A 26,260-nucleotide genomic window follows, 5' to 3' on the forward strand; every position below is an offset into this window, starting at 1 on the left:
TTGGTTTGACGGTTGGTTTGCGATGCACAATGTGGGTCCAATTCCCATACTGCTGAGGTTACCATGAAGTACTCTCCTCAACCTCATCTGATCCTTGGTGACCCTCAGGTTAAACTACTACCAGGCGACTCTCTCTCTCTCTCTAATGAGAGAGCAGCCCTATGGTCTTCTGCGACTTTGGTGATTTTACCTTTTATTGTGGGATAAGACTGTATGGATAGAAACAGTGTTTTCAGTACTTTGGGTTGGAGCTGATGAGGCAGTATGGCACATTACCAGAATTAATGATTGAGGTATACATCATGTCAACATCTAAGCATTGGTTATATCTGTGGTTCAAATGAAGGGCGATTATAGGGATATGGAACCAAAGCAGGCCTATTGGATTAGGTCTCCAGGTTTTGTGAAAGTTGAACATCAACATGAACTGATTCAAAGGTAATAGGAACTGCTGATGCTGGAGTCTGAGATATCAAGGTGTGGAATTGGATGTGTACAGCAGGCCAGGCAGCATCAGAGGAGCAGGAAAGCTGACCCTTCCGGTCTGGACCCTTCTTCAGAAATGAACTGATTAATGTGAATGCTGTAAGTTCATTGCAGTTCTGACATGCTGCAGTTTCAGATGGGCTACTTTTGAATGAAAGATTGAAATTAAGAGTCTCCGTGTACATGTCAGCATTCAACATCCAAATGTAGGTGAAATAATTGCACAGAGCCTGGTATCCCATCACCAAGTCTCCCTTTATTTACATGTTTGAAGTGTACTGGCTGTGGTTAGCCAGCTCGGGGTCAGTCTTCAACTGAGGAGATTCTAATCTCCTGGGTTTTTTTTTTGCATTTTCACAACATTCACTTTATTACCATCTTTCCAGTCCAAGAAAGCTACATGGACGGTAATCATGTCTTTCAAATGAATTCCCAAGCTCGGAATCTTGCAGCCCTCACATTCAGCAAAGGCCTTCTGATGGCTCATTCATTTCCATTTGAGGAGACTAGTTCGGTCGTTTCATTCCAGACCTACATAAATTCAGGAGCAAGGTGTAAGCAAGTTTCCCTCAGGCAGGATATGGCACTGTGACTTAAACCTACGACAGCCATAAGCGTTTTGAAATTCTGGAGCTGGAGTAAATTCTGATATAGGTGTAACAGAGTATCTGGCTGTTTGTGAAAGATATTACAGCTTAACTCCATCGCTGCATCACGACCAAAAATATGACTAGTAGCCAGAAACCATACAATATGCCTCATTTCCACTGTTCCATGTGCCCCATGTATTAACACAGACAGATATCCAACGTGAAATTCTTAACATGACCAAATTTTGATGCAAATGGATAAAACCATTTGCTCTAACTGAACTATGCGCCACGCAGAGATGGTAGGCCAATATAGGTAGGCCATTCAGCCTTCTGTTCCGTGTTTCCTGGCAGCATTGAACAGTCCTTCTGTAAGGTAAAACAGTTTTTCTCCACCTATCCTGTCAAATCCATTAATCATCTCACATGCCTCAAAAGATCAGTGAAATAACTGCGCAGAGGCCTGTATCCCAGCACCAAGTCATCCTTTATTTCCACTTGCACGGTACACTGTCTGTGACCAGCCAGCTCAGAGTCATTGCTCAACTGAGAAGTTTCTAATCTCCTGCTTGTATTGGTCAGCCAAGGCTTTCTTGATTGGGGTTGTTAATCTGGGCCAATCAAGAAGCCTATAGTCAACAGGGTCCACTTGGCCCCAGTCACTACAGTAGGATTGCAAGGCAGGCACAGTGTAGTGCACTGACGTATGGGAGGATACAAATATTAATATTCAAGGCCTTGTTATTTCTGCCTGCAAATAGGTGACAGCCATTTGTTGGTCTATTTCTTCGAGCATATGCTTTGACCAATTGGATTCAACATGGCTAATTTAATATTTAAAGCCGTGCAATTTCACTCTTTAAAAGACATCCTAGTCTGTGAGTTGTGTTGATGTATGACTTGTGCTGTCATCTTGTTAACTCTAGCAATTCTAACGCAGCTCAGGAATTACTGTTAAGTTCAGAATTCTGAATTAAGCACTCAATTTATGGCTATCTTGAACATTTTAACTCGATACTTCTTCATTTGGTTAGGGGTGTGAGGATGCAGGGAGGATGTCTTCACAGATCTGTAAACCTGCTCAGGCTCAGAGCAGAATAGAATTAAACGTACATGGAGCTGCAGGTAAATTCACCCTCAAAAAGTCTTCAAAGCCACTCGGGGGCAGGGCAGGGAACTGGAAAGACCGGTGAAAGACACAGAACAGACAGAATGTATGAGCACCTGCTCTTCTGCTTGCTTCTAATAGGCTCAAACAACTCAACAAATTACATTTTTTGTCACATCTGTTCAGTATTGCAGTTGAAATTGCCTTGCGTGAGTTTCATCATCAGCACTCTCAACAATAGACTGGAAAGCCTGGCAAATGTATGATCAAAGGAACACGATTAATATTTTGCATCTGGCATGATTTGTCTTCAGAATGCTCAGCTCTGAAGAAGAGTCATACTGGCCTCCGATATTAATTCTGCTCCTCTTTTCACAGATGCTGCCGGGTCTGCTGAGTTTCTGTTTGTTCCCTGTTTCCAAATTTCCAGCCTCTACAGTATTTTGTCCTAAACATATGGTCTTGCAGGGTGTAGGTTAAAAAGCCACAGGTTTCCTGTGTGCCAGTGGAACTCCCATCACAGACAAGTATGTCTCAAGCTTAAATTATAGTCTGAAGTATTCGCACTTCATGATAAATATTTTTGAAGGGGAAACATTTAAGGAGGACCTGAGGGGCAACTTCATGCAGAGAGTGGTGCGTGTATGGAAGGGGCTGCCAGAGAAAGTGGTTGAGGCACGTACAATAGCAACATTTTAAAAAATTTGGTTAGGAACATGGGTGAGAGGGATAGGGACCAAGTGTGGGCAATTAGAATTAGCTGAGTGGGCACTATGGCCCGCGTGGACATTTTTGGGATGAAGGGCCTGTTTCCTTGCTGTATTACTCTATGACTCTATGATTCTATAAATATTCTTTCTTAAATTTTAAAATGATGACCCGTCACAATGGTTCATGCCTGTCTAAGCTCAGCACTGAATTTGTCATTTAAAGCATATGCACAACCCTGAAAAGAATAAAACCTGTAATGTCACACATAGTACAAGTTGCTACAATAATTTTGACCAGTACTCTCTTTAAAAAAAGTGTTGATTTTTATTTTTGATCCCACTGTGTTTGACTAGGGCAAGGGTGATTAATGGGTGTTGGAGAAAATTGAAAAACTCAGACATGGTATCTTGTCAAGTTTATGTCAGAGATGGATCATTATCTTGCTGATCATGGATGCAACGGAAGATTTTCCTGAGCTGACTTCCCTCACGGTTCATGAGTCCAACATTTCACTGTGGTTATTTGATATTTATTGCATGTTTTGCAGGTTTATTCAATGCTGGAGAACCTTGAGCGTCAGGTAAGAAGTCACAGCCTGCAGAACTCTCCTCAGGAAGTAGAAGATATTTCGTACAAGTTACATCAATTGGATTTAATCCCACAGGAAAACACAGAGATTCTTTATCCTCCTCCAGCTTCAAAACATGGTGTAAACCCTTTACAGTCTGAGAGTCCAAGCATATTCGAGGAAATCTCCTCACAATTGCCAGATACAAATTTGCCAAAAATACCATGTGAATCGGATGAGTCAGACGACTTTGGTCATTATCGTGTGCCGGCATCTCTTGACCAATTATCTTGTAAAAAGGATGATATTAACTCAAAGTGGCTTCACAGTGACTCCAGCCCACACTCCCAGGCAACTGAAGACAGTTCAACTTACACAAGAAAAAATGTTTGTACAGTCAGCCGGGAGCCAGTAGAGACCACTTCTAGCTCTGTGCACAAATCGTCTCCAGCAAGAAATCATGTCTCAGAAAAGCTTTGCATTCCTCCTGTTGACTCTGATGCTGCATCAAGTGGCAGTTGGGAATTTCACCTAGACAGTGAAGGTAGAAGGGTAAATCCTGTTAACCACACAGAGACCACAAATCCTGCAATGAACCACTGCTGCTGTAACCCTGGTGTTTCTCCTCTGCAAGACAGACTGATGACCAGCTTTGAATCTGAAAAAGCAAAGTCACCCTCAAGATGCACTTTGTGCAAAAGTTTTCATGTCAATGAGCAATGTGAGGAAGCAGTTTATGCGTATGAATGCTGTGGATTATCTGCGGGATGCCAAACTGGAGTGCCTGAAAGCATGAGTCCAGGTAGCCCAGCATTATAATAACTGGACAAACATGCATATAGGTGAAAAGTATTTACTCTGCCAATCCCCACCACCCCCCACCTTTTGAAGGTTTTGCTATGGGATACTGTTACTTCATGGTGGTGGCCTTCCAGTTTATCCTGTAAGTAAACTGAAGCAATAGCTGTTGATGAGATGTCTAACCATGGTGGGTGTTATCAGTGCAATTCATGGTAACATTGTACATAGTAGTGCAGTGCCATGTGACTGTTTTCATAGGGCACCCAGTATGTTCGGTCCCTCCAGCCACCCCCCACCACCCCGGTAGCCAGTTTGGTCCTGGTCCTGGTCCCGGTCCCCAGTAAAATGAACATCCAACGCTTTTGTGGCAATGAATACGGAACACAGTGTGGGACTGAGTAGCAGAGTCAGAAGGTAAGCAAGAAGCAGAGGGAGAGTGAGAGGTGTTAGGTTGAGGGACAAGACCATAAGGAAGAGTGAAGGGTAGAGAGGAAGAAAACAGGTGGAGAGGTAGAGTTTGTGTGGGAGGGAGGAAAGGAGTGGTGGGGCACAGAGTAGGTATGGTGGGCCAAAAGTGCCTGTTCCTGTGCTGCACTGTTCTATTTTTATTGGTTGACGATCAACTCCAGCAAAAGGAGGCCATCATTTTACTGCAGTTGGGGACACCAAAGCAAAGGAATACTGGGAATGATGTGCCAGTTTGGGTGGTGCAATAGAATGGCATATGTTACTTTGTTTACTTCGGGGAGCTGAAAATCAGGCAACCATCTAAAAATGGGGTGATTGAGTTCACCAGCTAGATCCAAGAATTTGTGGTGAACTGAGAATTAAAGCATCTTAACTGAATTTTTCAGGCCTTTACTTGCAGCAATTTTCATGTGTGTTGTTATTATAAATGTTTTGGGCGTGAACCAATTCCTAGTCCTATTAGTCATAACAAAGGTTTAACTCAAAAGGTGATATTTCTGCCAATTTTCTAGGTGCTAGGCTGTATTTAGTTCAATTATCGGGAACAAATCAACCAGTATTCTTTAGTTATCAAATAATAGCTGGTTTATTACAAACAAAACATGCTCAAGACGCTAAGATGATTTTTTAAAATGTTTAGGCTGTGGCAATATATACATAGAACATAGAACATAGAACAGTACAGCACAGAACAGGCCCTTCAGCCCACAATGTTGTGCCGACCATTGATCCTCATGTATGCACCCTCAAATTTCTGTGACCATATACATGTCCAGCAGTCTCTTAAATGACCCCAATGACCTTGCTTCCACAACTGCTGCTGGCAACGCATTCCATGCTCTCACAACTCTCTGCGTAAAGAACCTGCCTCTGACATCCCCTCTATACTTTCCACCAACCAGCTTAAAACTATGACCTCTCGTGCTAGCCATTTCTGCCCTGGGAAATAGTCTCTGGCTATCAACTCTATCTATGCCTCTCATTATCTTGTATACCTCAATTAGGTCCCCTCTCCTCCTCCTTTTCTCCAATGAAAAGAGACCGAGCTCAGTCAACCTCTCTTCATAAGATAAGCCCTCCAGTCCAGGCAGCATCCTGGTAAACCTCCTCTGAACCCTCTCCAAAGCATCCACATCTTTCCTAAAATAGGGCGCCCAGAACTGGACGCAGTATTCCAAGTGCGGTCTAACCAAAGTTTTATAGAGCTGCAACAAGATCTCACGACTCTTAAACTCAATCCCCCTGTTAATGAAAGCCAAAACACCATATGCTTTCTTAACAACCCTGTCCATTTGGGTGGCCATTTTAAGGGATCTATGTATCTGCACACCAAGATCCCTCTGTTCCTCCACGCTGCCAAGAATCCTATCCTTAATCCTGTACTCAGCTTTCAAATTCGACCTTCCAAAATGCATCACCTCGCATTTATCCAGGTTGAACTCCATCTGCCACCTCTCAGCCCATCTCTGCATCCTGTCAATGTCCCGCTGCAGCCTACAACAGCCCTCTATACTGTCAACGACACCTCCGACCTTTGTGTCGTCTGCAAACTTGCTGACCCATCCTTCAATCCCCTCATCCAAGTCATTAATAAAAATTACAAACAGTAGAGGCCCAAGGACAGAGCCCTGTGGAACCCCACTCACCACTGACTTCCAGGCAGAATATTTTCCTTCTACTACCACTCGCTGTCTTCTGTTGGCCAGCCAATTCTGTATCCAAGCAGCTAAGTTCCCCTGTATCCCATTCCTCCTGACCTTCTGAATGAGCCTACCATGGGGAACCTTATCAAATGCCTTACTGAAGTCCATGTACACCACATCCACAGCTCGACCCTCATCAACTTTTCTAGTCACATCCTCAAAAAACTCGATAAGGTTTGTAAGGCATGACCTACCCCTCACAAAGCCGTGTTGACTGTATTTGATCAAGCCATGCTCTTCCAGATGGTCATAAATCTTATCCCTCAGAATCCTTTCTAACACCTTGCAGACGACAGACGTGAGACTTACTGGTCTATAATTGCCGGGGATTTCCCTATTTCCTTTCTTGAAGAGAGGAATTACATTTGCCTCTCTCCAGTCCTCAGGTACGACTTTTTTCAGCACATCAGCTTCCTCTATCTCTATCCATTCCAGCATGCACACCTGCTCTTCAAAGGTTTCATTCGCTACAAAGTTCGTTTCTTTTGTTTCTTTCGATAACTATCTTTTTGAAATCCTACATGCAAATCCAAGGGGGCAAAAAAAAACTCGAGGAAAGAATTATTCACAGAACATCCCAAATTTTGACTTGTAGTTGAAGTCATTTTGTACACATAAGCTATTGGCACTGGTATTTTTCAGGATCAGCCTTTCTGAAGACAGTGAAGTTGATTCTAACATCATCTTTAGAAACACTGAGAAATTCCAGTGGGTCTTCAGCTCTCACACTTTTTACAGAGAAAATCCAAGAGGGTAAAGTATGTTGCTTGTTGGGCAGTTATCTCAGACCAACTGTATTTAAAATGTAGTGCCTTTATTCTGCCCTCTCAAAGAAGAATAGATTGGTCCATGATAACAATATCAGCAGCATTCTGTTTGCAATGTCTTTTGCTTTGCAAACTGTTCTTTTTTTTAAAAGTTCAGGATATGTGTGTCAGAGAGATCATAGATCAGAGAATGTGGAAACAGGCCCTTTGGCCCAACAAGTCCACACCAACCCTCAGAGCACCCACCCAGACCCATCTCCCTATAACCCACTTTATGTACACATCCCTGAACACTGCGGGCAGTTTAGCATTGCCAATCCACCTAACCTGCGCATCTTTGGGTTGTGGGAGAAAACCGGAGCACCCAGAGGAAACCCACACAGACACAGGGAAAATGTGCAAACTCCACACAGTCGCCAAGGGTGGAATTGAACCCAGGCCCCTGGCGCTGTGAGGCAGCAGTGCTAACCACTGTGCCACAATACATATTAAAATTTGAATTTCACATCTTCATAGCAGTGGTTTTATTTACATTTACTATTTTGCCCTTCTTTGAGACTGTGGTACACTGCAGTGATCTTGCACAAGATCGAATGTAAGCCATATTTGATCAGAAACTACTTATTAGGGCTGCATAAAGGCAGTTTTACTAGCAAAAATTGCTTGAAACCTAATTGTAGTGTTATGCCTGATCTGGAAGTGATTGCTGATAAAGATGTGAATTATCTCTTCATTATTATTGACCCCAAACAGTTCTGTCACAGGACCTAATTTTCTCTGCATATTTGGTTTTCAGCAGAAATATCGTCGTCTTCAAATATCAAGATAAACCGTCACAAAAAGAAACTACTGGCTAAGATTCTTTTATATGAAGAGGAGAGAATAAACAGTGCTGAGCTCCTGTCAGCTCCTTCGTTGTCTGGTGAAGATGTGTATACTGACAGCCTTTTTGGTAATGTATTAATTCAAGTAATATATGTTTTACATTTCTTTTGGTCTAGATCCTTTTGATCTGCAATTCAATGGGTGAGCCTTATCTCCTTATATCCTTGAGAGAGTGTCTTTAATTGTCTGGTTATTGGGTAGATTTCAAAACGCGTTCTAATACTTCTAAGAAGATACCAGAGCTTGCTTTTCATGCCTTGCTGCTCCTGCACCAATAGTCCTGTAAACAGATGCTGGAAGATTCAGTTGTTCAATTTCCATGTGACTTTCCTTTCTGATTCTCCTTACTGGATAAAGGAAATGCTGCAATCTGACTTTGATGCCTCCTGATACTGCACGGCTCAGAATTAGGACATTTGTGGAATGGATCTTAAATCTCTCCTCAGTTGCTCTGAACATTCACATAATAGGGCTCAGCAGGAATCTGAATTCTCTTTGGTTCTTTGAGATATTCTTTCAGTCTCACTAACCCCATTTTTGGATAATGCAGTCACATAATAACATATTTATGCAGAATTCTGGAGGTTTTCTCCTTTAGAAAGTAAGGCAGCAAAAGTACCAAAAAATTTATGTATTCATAGTATTACTCTTTCAATTTGGAATCTAAGTTCTAGTTAATTTATGACAAATATATTTCCAATACACACTCTCTAAAATGGGATCACATACAGATTGTAATCAGCCCCTCTTCCCCACCATATACAAGGTCCACTCCTTGCTCTGGTAGAGTTAGTTTATCCCTCTACAGAAACACCATAAATAAACAAAAGGTCCTTTGGTTTAGAATCATAGAATCCTTTCAGTGTGGAAGCAGTCATTTGGCTCATTGAGCCACCCAACTATCCCTGTAACCCTACATTTCCCATGGCTAATCCACCCTGGCTACACATCCCTGCTCACGTGGCCAATCCACCTAATCTGCAATAACAAGGTGTAGAGCTGGATGAACATAGCAGCAGGCCAGGAAACATCAGAGGAGCAGGAAAGCTGACGTTTTGGGTCTGGACCCTTCAGAAAAATAAGGGTCCAGACCCGAAACATCACCTTTCCTGCTCCTCTGATGCAGCCTGGCTTGCTGTTTTCATCCAGCTCGACACCTTGTTATCTCCAGCATCGGCAGTTCCTACCATCTCCCCCTAACCTGCATATCTTTGGACAATGGGAGGAATCCTGAGCACTTGGAGGAAACCCACACAGACATGTGGAGAATGTGCAAACTCCACACAGACAGTACATCGAGGTTGGAATTGAACTTGGGCCCCTGGTGCTGTGAGGCAGCAATGCTAACCTCTGAGCCACTGTGCTGCCCATTTTTGGGGTCAGCAATATTTTTCTTGAACTGCATGATGTTGTTGAATACTTTTATAGCCAGTTCTTTCAATGGTTTAGTAATGAGTACTTTTGAAACATCTTTTAAGCAATCTTTTGCAGTGAATTTGAATTCTTATTTATGCGAGTTAAATTTAAGCTCAAAATTCTTCCTGGAATGCTGTGCCCTTTTATATATGGATGTGTATCAAAGAAATGCCCAAGGTATCTCCTTTACAGCTCCTTTATTGAGAGGATTGTAGTTGTCAATTGTAAACTGACTCCCTTCACCTATCTGACTAACATTTAGGCACTGCAGGCTCCTGGTGACACTCAAATTACACTAGAATTATTTTAAAAGCAAAAATTTCAAAAAGATACCCTTTTGGTATGTGAAATGTTTCAGCCTGAAAATTCAAATATAATTGTTGTAACCCCGAGATAAGATAAAAGATAACACGAAAATAGGTTTTTAAACAGGAGGTGCAGCTTAGGGCATGAGTAGCAGCTTCTATTCGCTGTGAACATTTTTGGGTTCTTGCCCACACCTCCACCTGCATAGCTGACACCTGAGCGCTATTCCTCATCCATTCATCAGTTTGGCTCTGCCTGGTACTTATCTCTCTGAATAGCTGCTATTCTGATTCCAGAATCTCTGCTAAATGGTGGGTCTGGGACTGGTCAGAGTAACTCTTCCAACTTAGCAAATCACAGGTTTCTTCCTTCCTGCCCTGTTGCCCCACGAATCACAGATTGGTGTCTCTTGACAAGCATCAACAATGGGACAGTAGGAATCTGTGATAGGATGAGCTGGAGCATCCTGCAAGGAAGAGACAGAATCTCTAGGTGGCCCTGTGAATCAATTTTTAGGGTGATTCAGCGGTTTTGGAACAAATGTGCTTGTCATACTGTGTATTGGAGTGCTGGTACTCTACGCAAGCATTTCAGGTTGCAGTTATCTAAAAAGACATCAAAGTCTCAGGTGTGATCTCTGGTGTGTGCTGCTATAGCTAGTATTAAATTAAAATATTCACTTGTAATGGCTATTCAATAATCCCATGGGTTAAGTCCTGTATTGAAATTGTCTATTAGAATCCAGAGGTAAAATTTCTATGTGGAATCCTAAATCTCTCACGAAGAGATGAAATTCTGCAGAAATCACAAAATCATACAGCTCAAAACCAGACCCTTTGGCCCAACCCATCCATACCATACAGGTTTCCTAAACTGAACAAGTCCCATTTGCTATGTTTGACCCAGATTCTCTAAACCTTTCCTATTCATGTACCTATCCAAATGTCTTTTAAATGTTGTAACTGTACTTGCTTCCACCACTTTCTCTGGCAGCTCATTCCATATTTGCATGACCTTCTGTGTGAAAAAGTTGTCCCTCAGGTCCCTCTTAATTTTTTCCCTGTCACCTGAAAATTATGCCCTCTAGTTTTGGACTCCCTATGCTGCCAAAAAGACTTTTTGTTATTCACCTTATCTATGCTACTTGTGATTATTTAAACCTCTAAGGTCATCCTCAGTCTCCTATGCTCCACAGAAATAAGTCCCAGCCTATCCAGCCTCTCCTTATAACGCAAACCCTCCAAAAGCAGTACTTAAAATGTGGCCTAACCAATGCCTTATACAACCATAACATGACATCCCAACTCCTGTACTCAATGCTACACTGACTGAAGGCAAGTGTGCCAAAGACTGCCATCAGCCCCCTGCCACTTTCAATGTACAGTGTACATTGTATTCCTAGGTCTCTCTGTTCAACAACACTCCCCAGGGCCCTAACTTAACTGTGTAAGTCCAGCCCTGATTTGTCTTATAAAAATTAAATACCATCTGCCATTCCTCTGCCCACTGGCTGAGTTGATTAAGATCCCACTGTGCTATCCGTTAAGCCACCAATTTTGGTGTAATCTGCAAATTTACCAACCATGCTCCTATAATCTCGTCCAAATTGTTTGTATAAATGACAAACAACAATGAACTCGGCACTGATCCTTCCAGCACCACCAGTGGTCACAGGCCTCCACTCTGAACAACAACCCTCTACCATCACCCTCTGTCTCCTACCATCAAGCCAATTCTGTAACCAATTGTCTAGCTCTCCCTGGATCCCATGTGATCCAAGTCTGTTAAGCAGTCTATTATGCAGAATGTTGTCGAAGGCCATGCTAAAGTCCATTAGATAAAATCTACCACTCTGTCTTCATTTATGTTCTTGGTCACTTCTTCAAAAAGTCTTAATGCTGTTTCTCCAGTTTCATTGATCTTCTTCTGAAGGGTTAGTGAACCATGAAAAGAATAGCTGCAGAAGTGATAGTGGTAAGTGGCTGAGATCATAGTAAACTTACTGCACCCTGGTTGAGTCATTACTTTTCAGGAAAGGGTATGTAGAGACAGAAATTGAAAGGAAGAACTGCCTTTGTTATGACTCTATCAATGTCGTGTTGCAACTTAGAATTGAGACAGTGGATATTATATGACATTATTGATTTTATCCAAGAATAACAAAGACAGGAAGCAACAATTACACTTTCATGCAAACTGAGTAAGATTAAACAGCTTTAACTATGTAAAAATTGTAACTCGGCATTTAATGAAATAAACTGAAGTAATTGGAAACATTTGAAAGCATAGATTCTAACTTCTATTTTAACAAACTGAAGGTTTGGAAATGGCTGAGCCATAGTTGGACACTTAACCAGCGCTATGACATAATTTAGTAGCAAGTCTATTTAGAAAGGATTGCTGCTAAGACGTACTCATTTTTTAAAAAAAAATCTTAGAGAAACACCACAAGTCATGTTTTGAAGTTTGGCCTTTAACACCTAACCTGCTTATCTTTTGTAGAATGAATTACAATAAGAACTACAATCTGGGTGTGGTACTAAACTGCTGAAGATAATGTGAAACTGGCTGGAAATGGAGAAGAATACGGACTAAAGGCGGAGAGTGAAGGGCCCTATCTTCAATGCGTGGACCAAGGATATGTTTATCTGCTTCAACTGTTATGAACACATAGGCTGCTACCATATATTTGGGTAGTAGTATTTTCAAACAAGATAGCTCCTGATGGAGTCCCCATTTATGCCATGCTTAACTAGAGGTAGTTTGGCTATTATGTGCATTTTGTCAACGCAAATTAGCTATAATGCGTTTGATAAATTAGTGAACACTGGATAACGCGAGCTTTCTGTTCTACCGGTACGGCAATTTTCTATAGCGATCTTCTATACCACGGTTCTCTGTAGTGCACAGTTGCACATGAACACCACTATCATGTTATACCAGAACTACCTGTACTCCCATTTCACAATTTGTCACATTGTTTGGTACAGTAGATTTGCTCTGTGGCAGTTGATAAACTTATCATGTTTATGTTTGAATTTTATTGCTTGAAGTTTCAATGAATTTTTTTTTGTAACCTAAGCGAACTCAGGGATACAGCTTCTTTTCCAGGTCTTAACTAGGTTTGCTGATTTCATCGGGATGATAATAAAGTACTCTGAATGGAGTCTGTGGATGCATTAGGAAGACAAAATCAGTCACAGTTATCAACTCCTATCATGACATCTCCTCAAAAAGGATCAACATCAAATGAACAGAACTGAGCTCAAGTGTAATAGCCTCTGCAATCAAATTGAGTGAGATGCAGGTGGGCGAATGAAATGTGCATGAAAAGCAATCATTTAGAAGAACAGATGCCAAGGGTTCCACTGCATTGTGTGACTATGACATGTGGGTTTTTCCTGTGACTTGGTCGTGGAAAAACCACAACTAGATGTCAGCAGAAATAATGGGAACTGCAGATGCTGGAGAATCCAAGATAGCAAAGTGTGAAGCTGGATGAACACAGCAGAACAAGCAGCATCTCAGGAGCACAAAAGCTGATGTTTCGAGCCTAGACCCTTCATCAGAGAGGGGGATGGGGAGAGGGAACTGGAATAAAGAGGGAGCGAGGAGGAGGCGGACCGAAGATGGAGAGAAAAGAAGATAGGTGGAGAGGAGAGTATAGGTGGGGAGGCAGTCCAGGGAAGACGGACAGGTCAAGGAGGCGGGATGAGGTTGGTAGGTAGGAAATGGAGGTGCGGCTCGAAGGCAGTTGGAGATGAAGAGGTCGATGGAGGGTAGGAGGCCTGGGGGTGGTGTGCAGGCAGAGGACTTGTGTTGGAGGCGGGTAAAGGGGTCAGTGGAGGGAGGTTAGGCTCCCGGTGAAAGAAGTAAGCGTGGAGGCGAAGGCGGCAGAAAAACTGCTCAATGCCCAAACGTGACTGGTTTGCTTCAGGACATGGTCAAGCAGTTTCAAGGCTGAAGAGATTACAAGAGAGTTGCAGTGGGAGAGAGATTCCCTGAGGTTGGTCCGGAGGGAGGAGGGTAACTTTTTCAGTTTAGGCATCCCTGGAAGAGGCGTCGCGCCTCTATTAAAACAGTAGTAAAACATTACAAAGCTGTTACAAAACAAGTTTTTCTATTCCATCTTTTCTGGTATTGTTAGCATAACATGTTACGTTTTGTTGCGCTTTTTCAAATGCCATGGTGAGGGACTGAAATAAACATACTATGGGAATGCTTGGATCTACTATAAAAGGATGGGTGTGAGGGGATGTCGTAGACAGAGTAAAAATTAGCGAGAGAAAGGGATGGAAAAGTAGAAAGGTTATAGGAAAAGTAAGTGAGAGGAAAAACTGTTAGAGAAAAATGATAGAGACCAGCAGAGACCTTGTGCTACACCATACAGTCATCTTAATCCCCAGTGCCTGTCAATTTCTACCCTCAATCCAAAGATCACTGTCACTTCTGTTTCCTATCTCAGCAGATTTCATATCCAGGTTACTACTGAGCCCTTCATTTTGTGAACTCTGACTTTTTGCACAAGTCTGTTAGGCTATACTTTATCTACTGCCTTTTGGAAGTCCACACACACCACATCACTATCTCCATCCTCTTTGTTACTTCATCAAAAGCTCAAATAAGTTATTTAAACACAATTTGTTCTGAACACATAATGGTGGTTTTCCTTAATTCTCTATTTCCCTACGTGACTGTTAATTCTGTCACAAATTATAGTTTCTAAAAGCTTCTCCAGCATGGAGATTAAACTGACAGGTTTGTGTAGCTGGGCTTGTCCTATATTCCCTTCTTTGTTCAAAGGATGAAACATTTACAAGATATTTGATTTTTTTTTTAATGTTAACAACCAGTCCCTTTGAAAACACTATTTACTTCTGATTACTTCTTCCACTATCTATATTCAGTCTGTTTCTCACTTGTATTACAAATCTTACATCTTTCTTTCATGCCTTTTTTCTGCTTCATCTTACCCGCTATCTTTTTCATTAACTGTGGAATTTTGACTTTGTTATCCTACCTTTCTTCCTCTTGGGAAATAATTTCAACTGTACCCAAACTATTTTGACTTTTAAACCAGTTCATTTACCCTACAACTTTTGATTCTAATTTATTTGGTTCAGAACTGCAGTAGGATAAGAACAGGTCCTCCCCTGCTTTTGATTATGAATTGTCTCTTGTCCTTTTCCGAAGCTAACCTAAACCTTATGACACTATGATCACTGTCACCAGCTTTCCCATACTGCAAAGCAATCCACTTGACCCACTTAATTTCCCAGGACCAAATCCAGCATTACTTCATTAGACCAGAAACATAGTAATCTAAAAAATTCTTCTGAACATACTGCAGAAATTCTTTCCCCATTCAGAGAGTTTCTGCACAACACCAACAGAAATTGCTAGAGAAATTCATCAGGTTTAATTAGGTCACTAGATCTGAAACTTTAACTCTGATTTCTCTCCACAGATGCTGCCAGACCTGCTGAGTTTCTCCAGCAATTTCTGTTTTTGTTTTGGATTTCCAGTATTGGAATGCTTTTTCTTTGAGAACTTGGTTTCAGATCTGTTCAGCTTTCCAGAACCAGGAGTGGTTTGCTTTAGTGTTGTATTGTTTCCTTGATCTAAGATGGGGATAGGGTGAAGAAAGGAAAACTGTCAACAAACAAATGCAATGTGAAATATTAAATGGTTAATCAATAAGTGTTGGCTTTGCCTTTGATATATTGCTATTAATGCTTATGTTAATGTATATTAATGCCTATCGATACTACCAGACCTCCTTTCATTACTTGCCTATATTTCTTGTTCACCTTGTATCCAGGAATACTTAGCAATCAGGTCTGCCCTTTCTCGAACAACGTCTCTGTTATTGTTGTAGCATTTTCTATCCTCACGTGCAGCTCACCTACCATTTGGACACATTAAATTTAGGCCATTTTGTATTGCCTCCTTCTTTGATTGGGAATGTGAAATATTAAATGATTAATCAATAACTGTTGGTCTTGCCTTTGATATATTGCTATTAATGTTTAAAAGATTGGTAAAATAATTTGTGATATTATAAAGGATTTTTTCACCCCTGTAGTTTCAAAAAAAAATCAGTATTATTAAGGAACACACCTGATAATGTTTAAACTGTTAACTAATAGAATTCTATTCGCTTAAATAGGTGCCTTTGTAAAATTATTACGTCCCTACTCTGAACCCACCTAATGACTTGTTGTTTCTTACACTATTCCAAACGTTTCCCCTGCGCCCCCCCCCCAGTTCTTTGTGCAACTTGTTCTTTCTTTCTAATATTCCATCGTAGTTCCTATCCCTTACCAAATTGATTTGAGTCTTCTACAATTATGTTGGCAAACTGTCCCACAAGGACAAGGTCACAGCCATGTAGAATTACAACCCATTCAACTGAGGTCTCAACTCCCCAAGAACTATTTGCAATGTCCCAAGAATCTACACATCTCTAGCACATCTCTTCAGTCACATATTCATTTGTTCAATATTTGATTTCTGAAACCACTTGTAGTCTGTGGTACAAACATTTTTTTGAGTTGATGAGCACTGTGAAAAAGAATCATAACACATGGAATTTGGGTAAATTTAGTAAATTCTGGATCACAAGTTTTTTTTTGAAAAGTGGAAAACTTGAGAAACATGAGGGCAGAAACGCTGTTGTTACCTTGACTGAGCTATCAATCACATGTTTTAACGAACCTCTGTATATGAGATGCTACTATGAACTAAACTATGTGGAAGCTTTGTACAGTATTTTATATCATTTTTAATTGTTATGTATACAGTATTTGTTAAATGTACTATTAAATATTTGCTATTTGAAAAAGTGCTTTTAATGGAAGAATTTGATCACTCAGTTTTCTTTTTCAAGATTAAACTATTAAAATGTTCATGGTTTCTTCCCTTTTATATTCCTTGGCTTACCTCTAATTGCTTTATTTGCTGGCTGTAAGGTTGTTATATTAAATGAGTAAGAAGTCATAACAGGACTAAGTTGGCACTAATTTGGTGCTGAATTCAATCAGTAATCATAGGAATAGCTACTCTGGGAAATTAAAACTGTCACACACTTAGGAAGCAATTCTGCAGTTAAAGCTGACACATTATTTGAACCCAGTTGAAGGACAATAAATACCATGCATCCTGTTGGGAATACATACCTAAATATAGCAGAAACTGCAAGATGTTGGATTACTTGGCCATTCTCTGGATTGGGAAAGGTTACCATGTGATTTCTTGGAAATGAGCCAACAGTTAAATGTACACTATGCCACCTGTTCTATTTACAAGAAATCAAATGTCTTTGGAGAAGTTTCTAAGCAAAGTTTGCAAGGAGATAGGCAATGATGTTTATTGATTTACTTACTGACAAAAACCATGCTTTGAGAGGACTGGGGGCCCTACGCTAATAATCATCTAGCAATCCTTCCCTGGTCTTAGAATTCAGTTCTGCAGACCCAAACGAAACCCCAGAAACTGTGGTGTCTCTCCTGAAATTCCATTTGTTTAACAAGATTTAGAAATATATGCAGAGTATCAATAATAATTCCTTGTGATCAGGCTTAAATGAGATGTCTATGTTAGTTGTGAGTTTGCAAATGGTGTATGAGTCTTTTCTTAATCTTACAGGGTCTCCAACTGTGAGGACATTGGTTGTTGGACAGTATACTTAGGATAACTGTGGATTGAAGGGTGATCATGTTATTCTTTTGTCCTCCTTTATTTGCAGACAGCTAAAACAGTATTGACCATGCTATTTTACTTTTGTGAGCAGTGAGAAGAGAACCACTGGCTGATGGATTTTGAGCTTACTATCAGGTCTGAAATTACAAAGAGCTAGCATATTAAATTCATGCCAACACTTCTTCATGCCAATATTTTGAATTACATAGCTCCTATGATGTGCGAAGTGTCATTTTCCAATACTTTACCATGAATCTTAATTGAAGACTATGGATTTGATACATCTGTTTTGTTTATAGCACTTTTCAAAGAACATTTCAATTTATTGAATCAAAAACTTTTGAGACATCAAAAAATAACATTTGTAGGGTTGTTGTCTCTGCCCTTTTCCTGAAATCAGTGTGTAATGAGATCATGTTGACAGTTTCTCTGGAGGGTTGGAAGTCACATTGCATCCCTGGAAAGACATTCTCTGCAACTGGGAACAGGCAATTAAGAAGTAAGTTAGCTGGGACTTTACACATTTCAAACTCAAATTTACTACGGCTTACGTTGTCTTTATTTTTGGAGGTTTATTATTATCAATGGCATCTCCAAGAGCACCATGGAGTGTTTTTACTCGCCAGATGAAACAGATTGAGTACAACAACAAATAATAGACAGCTTTTGACATGGTGGGGATGGGGATTGAACCAAAAGTCTAGGAGAGCAAAACAGGAGCAGCAAAGAGCATGAGCACAAGGGAGCAGTCACCTTTACTGAATTACTCTCAAATATGGTCGACAGAAGTTAGCCTCAATACCCTGGATGATCTGTGTGGACCCAGAGGAGCTCATAAGGCTGCTGGCAAAGGACATAGAAACCTTAAGAGAGCCATTATACCAGTGATGATTTTATCTTGTCTTCTGATGACCAACATCTACTTGGGTCTCTTAAATAATGGACAGATTGCATCTGACCTCATTAAACCTGATGAGTTTCTGCACAACACAAACAGAAATTGCTAGAGAAATTCATCATGTTTAATTAGGTCACTAGACCTGAAACTTTAACTTTGCTTTCTCTCCACAGATGCTGCTAGACCTGCTGAGTTTCTCCAGCAATTTGTTTTTGTTTTGGATTTCCAGTACCTGCAATGCTTTTTTTGTTAAGAACTTGGTTTCAGATCTGTTCAGCTTTCCAGAGCCAGGAGTGGTTTGCTTTTGTGTTGTATGGTTTCCTTGATTATAAGATGGGAATAGGGTGGAAGAAAGGAAAACTGTCTACAAACAAATGCAATTTATTTGGCAATTTAACAAACGGCTCAGTACCGTAGATAACAAAGTGTGAAGCTGGATGAACCTAGCAAGCCAAGCAGCATCTTCGGAGCACAAAAGCTGACATTTCGGGCCTAGACCCTTCATCAGAGAGGTGCTCAGTAGCCTCCCGAGTTTCGAAAGTGGAAACCTCTCAACATAGAGATAACAAGGTGCAGAGCTGGATGAACACAGCAGGCCAAGCAGCATTAGAGAAGCAGAATGGCTGACGTTTTGGGCCCAGACCCTTCTTCATTTTCTGAAAAGTCAGCCCTTCCTGCTCCACTGATGCTGCTTGGCCTGCTGCGGTCATCCAGCTCTACACCTTGTTATCTCAGATTCTCCAGCATCCGCAGTTCCTCCTATCTCCTCCCCAACCTCTCAACATGATAGCCTCACGATATAGTGGTATGTGGTCTCTGTTTGGTTAGATGCAAGGGTGTCAAGTTGTCTTTTTTCTTTCCCTCATTACCTAGAAATGTCACAAAACAAAAAGTCCCATTTAGTACATTCCTTTCAGCAGATTGCACAAGTCAAGTCAAGAATCCACTGAGCCACAGGCGTGTGCTCACCTCCGGTAGAGATAAAGATCTGTGAATTCTTCCACACAGAACATAACCAATGATCTGTTTGAATAGTGAAGCTGTTTGGGCCAACAAGGCATCAACATTCTTGGTTTGAATACAAGGTCAAAGCATTTGTAAACAAAAAAAGACAAAAATCATTAATAACTGAAGAGTGAAGAACGATCCGCCAGTGGTTCTTCGCAGCTTCTCCTCAGTTAATGGATGCCATTGGAAAACTATCACATTTCAATAATTCAATCCCCCATTTTCGTTTCATCAATTACTGAACTTTGATATGGAATGATGTTATGCAGTTTTCTTTTCAATGCTCTAAAATAAAAATTAATATTGTTTGGGAAAACAAGACACCAGGAGCTTGAACAGTTCATCCACTTCACCAACACCTTCCACCCCAACCTCAAGTTCATCTGGGCCATCTCCAACACATCCCTCACCTTTCTGGACCTCTCTGTCCCCATCTCAGGCAACCAGCTAGAAACTGATGTCCATTTCAAACCCACCGACTCCCACAGCTACCTAGAATACACCTCCTCTCACCCAGCTCCCTGCAACACATCCATCCCCTATTCCCAATTCCTTTGCCTCCACCGCATCTGCTCCCAGGATGAGGCATTTCACTCCTGTGCATCCCAGATGGCCACATTCTTCAAGGACCGCAACTTCCCCCCCACAGTGGGCGAGAACACCCTTGACCGTGTCTCCATTTCCTGCACCTCATCCCTCACACCCCGCCCCCACAATAACTTCCCCAAGAGAATCCCCCTTGTCCTCATATACCAACCCACCAACATCCGGATACAACACATCATCCTCCGACACTTCCGCCATCTACTGTCTGACCCCACCACCAAAGACATTTTTCCATCCCCACCCTTGTCTGCCTTCCGGAGAGACCACTCTCCGTGACTCCCTTGTCCGCTCCACATTCATCTCCGACCCCACCACACCCGGCACCTTCCCCTGCAACCGCAGGAAGTGCTACACTTGCCCCCACACCTCCTCCCTCACTGCCATCCCAGGTCCCAAGAATGACTTTCCATATTAAGCAGATGTTCACCTGCACATCTGCCAATGTGGTATACTGTATCCACTGTACCCAGTGTGGCTTCCTCTACATTGCGGAAACCAAGCGGAGGCTTGGGGACCACTTTGCAGAACACCTCCGCTCGGTTCGCAATAAACAACTGCACCTCCCAGTCGCAAACCATTTCCACTCCCCCTCCCATTCCTCAGACGACATGTCCATTATGGACCTCCTGCAGTGCCACAATGATGCCACCCAAAGGTTGCAGGAACAGCAACTCATATTCTGCTTGGGAATCCTGCAGCCCAATGGTATCAATGTGGATTTCACAAGCTTCAAAATCTCCCCTCCCGCTAACTCATCCCAAAACCAGTCCAACCTGTCCCTGCCTGCCCAACCTGTTCTTCCTCTCACCCATCCCCTCCTCCCACCTCAAGCCGCACCTCCATCTCCTACCTACTAACCTCATCCCACCTCCTTGACCTGTCCGTCTTCCCTGGACTGACCTATCCCCTCCCTACCTCCCCACCTATACTCTCTCCACCTATCTTCTTTTCTCTCCATCTTCGGTCCGCCTCCCCCTCTCTCCCTATTTATTCCAGAACCCTCACCCCATCCCCCTCTCTGATGAAGGGTCTAGGCCTGGTACGTCAACTTTTGTGCTCCTAGGACGCTGCTTGGCCTGCTGTGTTCATCCACCTCCACACTTTGTGATCTCGGATTCTCCAGCATCTGCAGTTCCTATTATCTCTGACACCAACCGTGCAGCTCAGCTCTTCCCCTGTAGTCCACCCTGATTCATTCACAACTTCAAATCCGCGCCCATTCTGGACTGGCCCTTTAACCCGAAGGAGGGAAGGGCACCTGAGGTCAACCGGCCCCAGCCTGTTCATCCGCTCCGAAAAAACGGCGGACTGATATCGAGAACACGACTCGGGCTGCACCTTATAAATTGCCACCTTCTCCTGTGTTTTTCCTTACACGAAGTGGGGACGGGATCAGACTGTATTGCACGGTTCCTCCCCCGCCCCGGATTTGGTGGTGTGGTGTGGACTGGTCTGGAGTGCCTGCCCCCGACGGCGATTGCGGCGGTTAGTGGGAAATGGAATGGGGTCGCGTGGAGGATTAACGGTCAGCGCGAGATCAGTGGGGATTGGGGAGAGACGGTTGTACATCTAGGGGCACAGCAATTTAGGACAGGGACAGGCTGGAGGATTGGGGATAAGGAATTGACTCCCGGGAAAAGGGATTGCAAACATCCCAACGGCCAGAGAATGATGTGGGCGTTTATTTTTCTGGAGCACGATGGGATATAAAGGGGCTTGTAATCCTACAGCTCCTTCCGTTGACCTTCTTCTCAAAGCCCTGTTTTTCACAGCAAGGGAAACAGTTGCACTTGCCGTGGCAATGTTGAAAATGCAGCTGCCAGTTTATGCGTGGGAAGAGCCTGTCAATAGTGATGAGGGGGCTCGAAACAAAAACCCGGAAATGGCTGCAAAAGGCCATCAGGTCTTGGCAGGATTTGTGGAAAGAGTTAACGTTCTGGGGCGTGTGACCCTTCCTCAGAACTGGTAATGAGTGGCTCACTTGGCTTTAGTGGAGATGATTGAGTGCAGCCATAAGTTGAAGACTGGTGTTGGTGAGGATCTTGGACTTGACATCTCTAGCTGAAGATGGCAGCAAATGTTTCTGTCTTTTGCACTCTGGTGCTGTGACCTTCCACTGAAACAAAGGTGTTTATGGAACCACTACCTCTGGTTTAACTGATTTATTATCAACCTGTACTGCAGATTTTGATCCAAACTGTTAGTTGTGGAATCACTTAGTTCTGCCCTTGGAATTTTTTTTTGCTCCAGTTCTGTGTTGTACCGTCAAGATTTTAGACCTACACTTTGAAGAACTGATCCTCTGGTTTGATGGCAGTGGTTTAATGAGGAATGTGTTAGACCAGAAGGTTAGATTTTCACGGAATACAATTCTATGCTGCTGATGGATGCCCAGTTTTCAGTTGCTCAATGTGTTCTGAATCTTTCTGATTTAGGATGATGGCTGTGCTGCACATTATGTTGGATGCCAATCAGCATAAGGCTGAAATGTTCTTGCTACACTGGAAGACATGGTCAGGGATAGACTCAGTTGTGACAGATTGAGGATGAGGTCAAATAAATTTCTCCTTCAACTTCTTTTCAATCCCTGCTGCAGGCCTAGTCTGGCAGATATGACCTTTGGGATTTGATCAGTTACAGTGGTACAGAGCCACCCTTGGTAATTGGCATTGAAGTTACAGATTTAGAATATGTTTTGTCATTGCCCTCTTTCTTCAAAGTAGTGACAAATATAGGGAGGACTGATTAATAATCTGAATGCAGTAGGTGATCAACAATGAAATCCTGTTATCCATGTTTGACTTGAAACCATAGAATGGCCTGAATTTGGAATAGATATTGATAATTCCCAGTGGTATGTAAGAATTGAATAAACTAATTGGACTGTCAAGTCTATGCTACATTTAAAAAGTTTATGACTGGTCTACCTCAATATCATTTTCTTGCATTATTTCCATTATCACTTAATTCCCTCATTATCTCTGGGGAGATGATGGCCTACTGGTATTATTGCTGGACTGTTAATCGAGAGATCTACATGATGTTCTGGGGGCCTGAGTTTGAATATGGCCATGACAGGTGATGGAAGTTTTTGAATTTAATAAATATCTGGGATTGAGTCTAATGTTGATTGTCAGGAAAAACCCATCTGATTCTCTAATATCTTTTAGTGAAGGGAACAGCCATCCTTGCCTCGTCTGGCCTATGTGTGACTCTAGACTCTCAGCAATGTGGTTGACTCTTAACTGTCCTCTGGACAACTAAAGCTGAGCATTAAATGCTGGCCTAATTAGTGACAACCTCATTCTATGAATGAATAATTTAAAATCTATTAATTACTGTAAGCAGTGAATATATATTCAATGTTTGAGTATCTTGGATATAGAATTCCAAAGATTTGCAAACCACTGAAGAAATTCTGATTTTTTTTTTTTACTGGGGATCTTGGGCCTCATAAGTAAAGGTATTAAGTATAAAACTAAGGTAGTTATTGCTGAATTTTTACAAAGGTCTGGTTAGGCCATGCCAGAAAAATGGCATCCCATTCTGATCACCACATTTTGGGAAGAAACCATTCCTTAAGATTGTAAAGGAGCACCATCAGAATGGTTGCAGGGTTGGAGGACTTTAGTTGCAAGGTTAGGTTGAAAAAGCTGGAGTTGCTCTCTGGGGCTCAAAGGAGATTAAGGAGAGATTTCATAGGATCGTACAAGATTGTCAAGATTGTCATAGAGCAATTATTCCCCTTACATGGAGATATAAGGACCGAGGGTCATAGGCTTATGACCCTTAGCCCATGAGCATAGGCTTAAGCATGAAATGTACTGGAATGTGAGGAAGAACTAGTTTGCACAGAGTGGTCATGATCTGAAATGTGCTGCTGACACGGGTAGTGGAAATGGAAACTGACTTTAAAAGAAATTGGCTGGGCATGTGAAAATAAATAAAATGTGCAGGAGTATGGAAACTGAGTGAGTGAACGAGGCTGTCTGAAATGCTTCACGAAGAGCTGGTGTGAAATGAATTGGCAGAATGGCCATCTCCTCCGCCTTAAAACACTTAGACATACCCTAAATGGTTCCTCCTTATTCTGAGATTCCTCCTGTGTTCTAAATTTCCCCAGCCAGGGTAAACTTATTTTCTCAACATCTAGAAAAAAAAACTGGATGCTGTAAATCAGGAACAAAAACAAAGTTGCTGGAACAGCTCAGCAGGTCTGACAGCATCTGTGGGGGAGAAAGTAGAGTTAACACTTTGGGTCCAGTGACGCTTTCTCAGAATGAGTTCTGAGGAAGGGTCACCGGACCCAAAACATTAACTGTTTTCTCCCCCACAGATGTTGCCAGACCTGCTGAGCTGTTCCAGCAACTTTGTTTTTGTTTCTCAACATCTACCCTGCCCTAAAAAAAAATTGTGCTTCAAGTAGTTCCTGTCTAATGCCGTAGAGTTTAGAAATGGGTAGCCCAAGCCTACTCCATCTGTCCTCATAGGACAAACTCCTCGTCCCAGGAATGTGGAGCATTGAAAGTAACATCCTGTATGAACAAAAATTGTATTGCTTAACAAGTGATAGTTTTCCCGGTTTTGGCACAAGTCCTGAAATGTGCAATTAGATTTGTCTGATGGCATCCACTGTACCCGGTGTGGCTTCCTCTACATTGTGGAAACCAAGCGGAGGCTTGGGGACCCCTTTGCAGAACACCTCCGCTTGGTTCGCAACAAACAACTGCACCTCCCAGTCGCAAACCATTTCCACTCCCCCTCCCATTCTTTAGATGGCATGTCCATCATGGGCCTCCTGCAGTGCCACAATGATGCCACCCGAAGGTTGCAGGAACAGCAACTCATATTCCGCTTGGGAACCCTGAAGCCTAACGGTATCAATGTGGACTTCACCAGCTTCAAAATCTCCCCTTCCCCCACTGCATCCCAAAACCAGCCCAGTTCGTCCCCTCCCCCCACTGCACCACACAACCAGCCCAGCTCTTCCCCTCCACCCACTGCATCCCAAAACCAGTCCAACCTGTCTCTGCCTCCCTAACCTGTTCTTCCTCTCACCCATCCCTTCCTCGCATCCCCATCTCCTACCTACTAACCTCATCCCACCTCCTTGACCTGTCCATCTTCCCTGGACTGACCTATCCCCTCCCTACCTCCCGACCTATACTCTCTCCACCTATCTTCTTTTCTCTCCATCTTCGGTCCGCCTCCCCCTCTCTCCCTATTTATTCCAGAACCCTCACCCCACCCCCTCTCTGATGAAGGGTCTAGGCCTGAAACGTCAGCTTTTGTGCTCCTGAGATGTTGCTTGGCCTGCTGTGTTCATCCAGCCTCACATTTTATTATCTTGGATTCTCCAGCATCTGCAGTTCCCATTATATCTGAGACTCTGGAATATCTTTCCAGAGTTTCAGAAATTGAAATCCGTGCTATAGGCTTTAGAAAGGATTCTCTGTTTCCATAAAAACCTGCAGTCACCAAAATGTATTATTGTAATCTTGTTTACCTAGTCTGTGTATTTATTTTAACATTGCCTGGCTTTGCCTGCTACATCACTTAATTTGCTGCTGAAACACTCATTTGTAGCCTGATTGTTCTAGTGTGCTTGGCACGCCTCCACGTTGCACGCTACTTGGAATAAGCATTGAGTGATGAGAGTGCAGAATGCACTCTCTCTTTGGGGGAAATTCAGTGCCATCCAAGTGTGTTTCAGAGTTTCCTTTGCTGATAGAGCTAGCAGACTCCTGAAGGCCACATCAGGTTTGTGGCAGGTGATGAGAACCAACAAAAGAATGAAAATTGCTTGACCTTGCTCTTACTAATCTCTCTCTTATTGATACGTCCATGCATAACAGTATTGGTAAGAGTGACCATTGCAAAGCCCTTTTTCTTGTTGGAGATGAAGTTGGCTTCATACTGAGGGTCTCTTTTTTTATGACTGTTTGTTTGTTTTGGTGCTGCCTCGTGCTCCCACAAGGAGTTTGAACTGCTCATCAACTTTACCAATACCTTTCACCCAAACCTCAAATTCACGTGGACCATCTCTGATACCTCTCCCCTTCCTGGATCGCTCCGTCTCCATCGCTGTTAACTGACTTAACACAGAACCCCCCACCTCCCATGATCGAAAATGGCCTGAAATGCATGTCTTGAATTTCCCACCCCTATCTGCCTTTCATAGGGATTGCTCACTCCATGACCGCTTGTCTGCTGCACACACTCTTCCAACCCCACCACA

At 42.4% G+C, this 26,260-nt stretch overlaps 2 protein-coding genes across 4 annotated transcripts in view; both read left to right on the plus strand.

Annotated features, from left to right (window-relative positions):
- Window positions 1-16,602, plus strand: part of LOC125460376 (interleukin-1 receptor-associated kinase-like 2) — a 51,521-nt gene extending 34,919 nt beyond the window's left edge. Inside the window, exons 12-14 of one of the 2 annotated variants that reach the window (XM_048547809.2) lie at window positions 3,443-4,265; window positions 7,999-8,154; window positions 12,312-16,602. In XM_048547809.2, the coding sequence (XP_048403766.2) occupies window positions 3,443-4,265; window positions 7,999-8,154; window positions 12,312-12,316 (984 nt within the window). In that variant the 3' untranslated portion in view covers window positions 12,317-16,602. The remainder of the gene's footprint in view (window positions 1-3,442; window positions 4,266-7,998; window positions 8,155-12,311) is intronic. The other variant, XM_048547810.2, reaches the window with a different exon arrangement.
- A 4,533-nt stretch (window positions 16,603-21,135) lies between these two features.
- tatdn2 (TatD DNase domain containing 2) overlaps window positions 21,136-26,260 on the plus strand; it is a 34,943-nt gene continuing 29,818 nt past the window's right edge. Inside the window, exon 1 of one of the 2 annotated variants that reach the window (XM_059649654.1) lies at window positions 21,136-21,507. Coding sequence is in view for 1 of the 2 variants with exons in the window: in XM_059649653.1 (XP_059505636.1) it covers window positions 21,524-21,547 (24 nt within the window). In the remaining variant the exon portion in view is untranslated. Of the gene's footprint in view, window positions 21,548-26,260 lie in introns of both variants that reach the window. The other variant, XM_059649653.1, reaches the window with a different exon arrangement.

Source organism: Stegostoma tigrinum, chromosome 11 (genome assembly GCF_030684315.1).
Source record: "Stegostoma tigrinum isolate sSteTig4 chromosome 11, sSteTig4.hap1, whole genome shotgun sequence".
In the NCBI taxonomy this organism is placed as follows: Eukaryota; Metazoa; Chordata; class Chondrichthyes; order Orectolobiformes; family Stegostomatidae; genus Stegostoma; species Stegostoma tigrinum.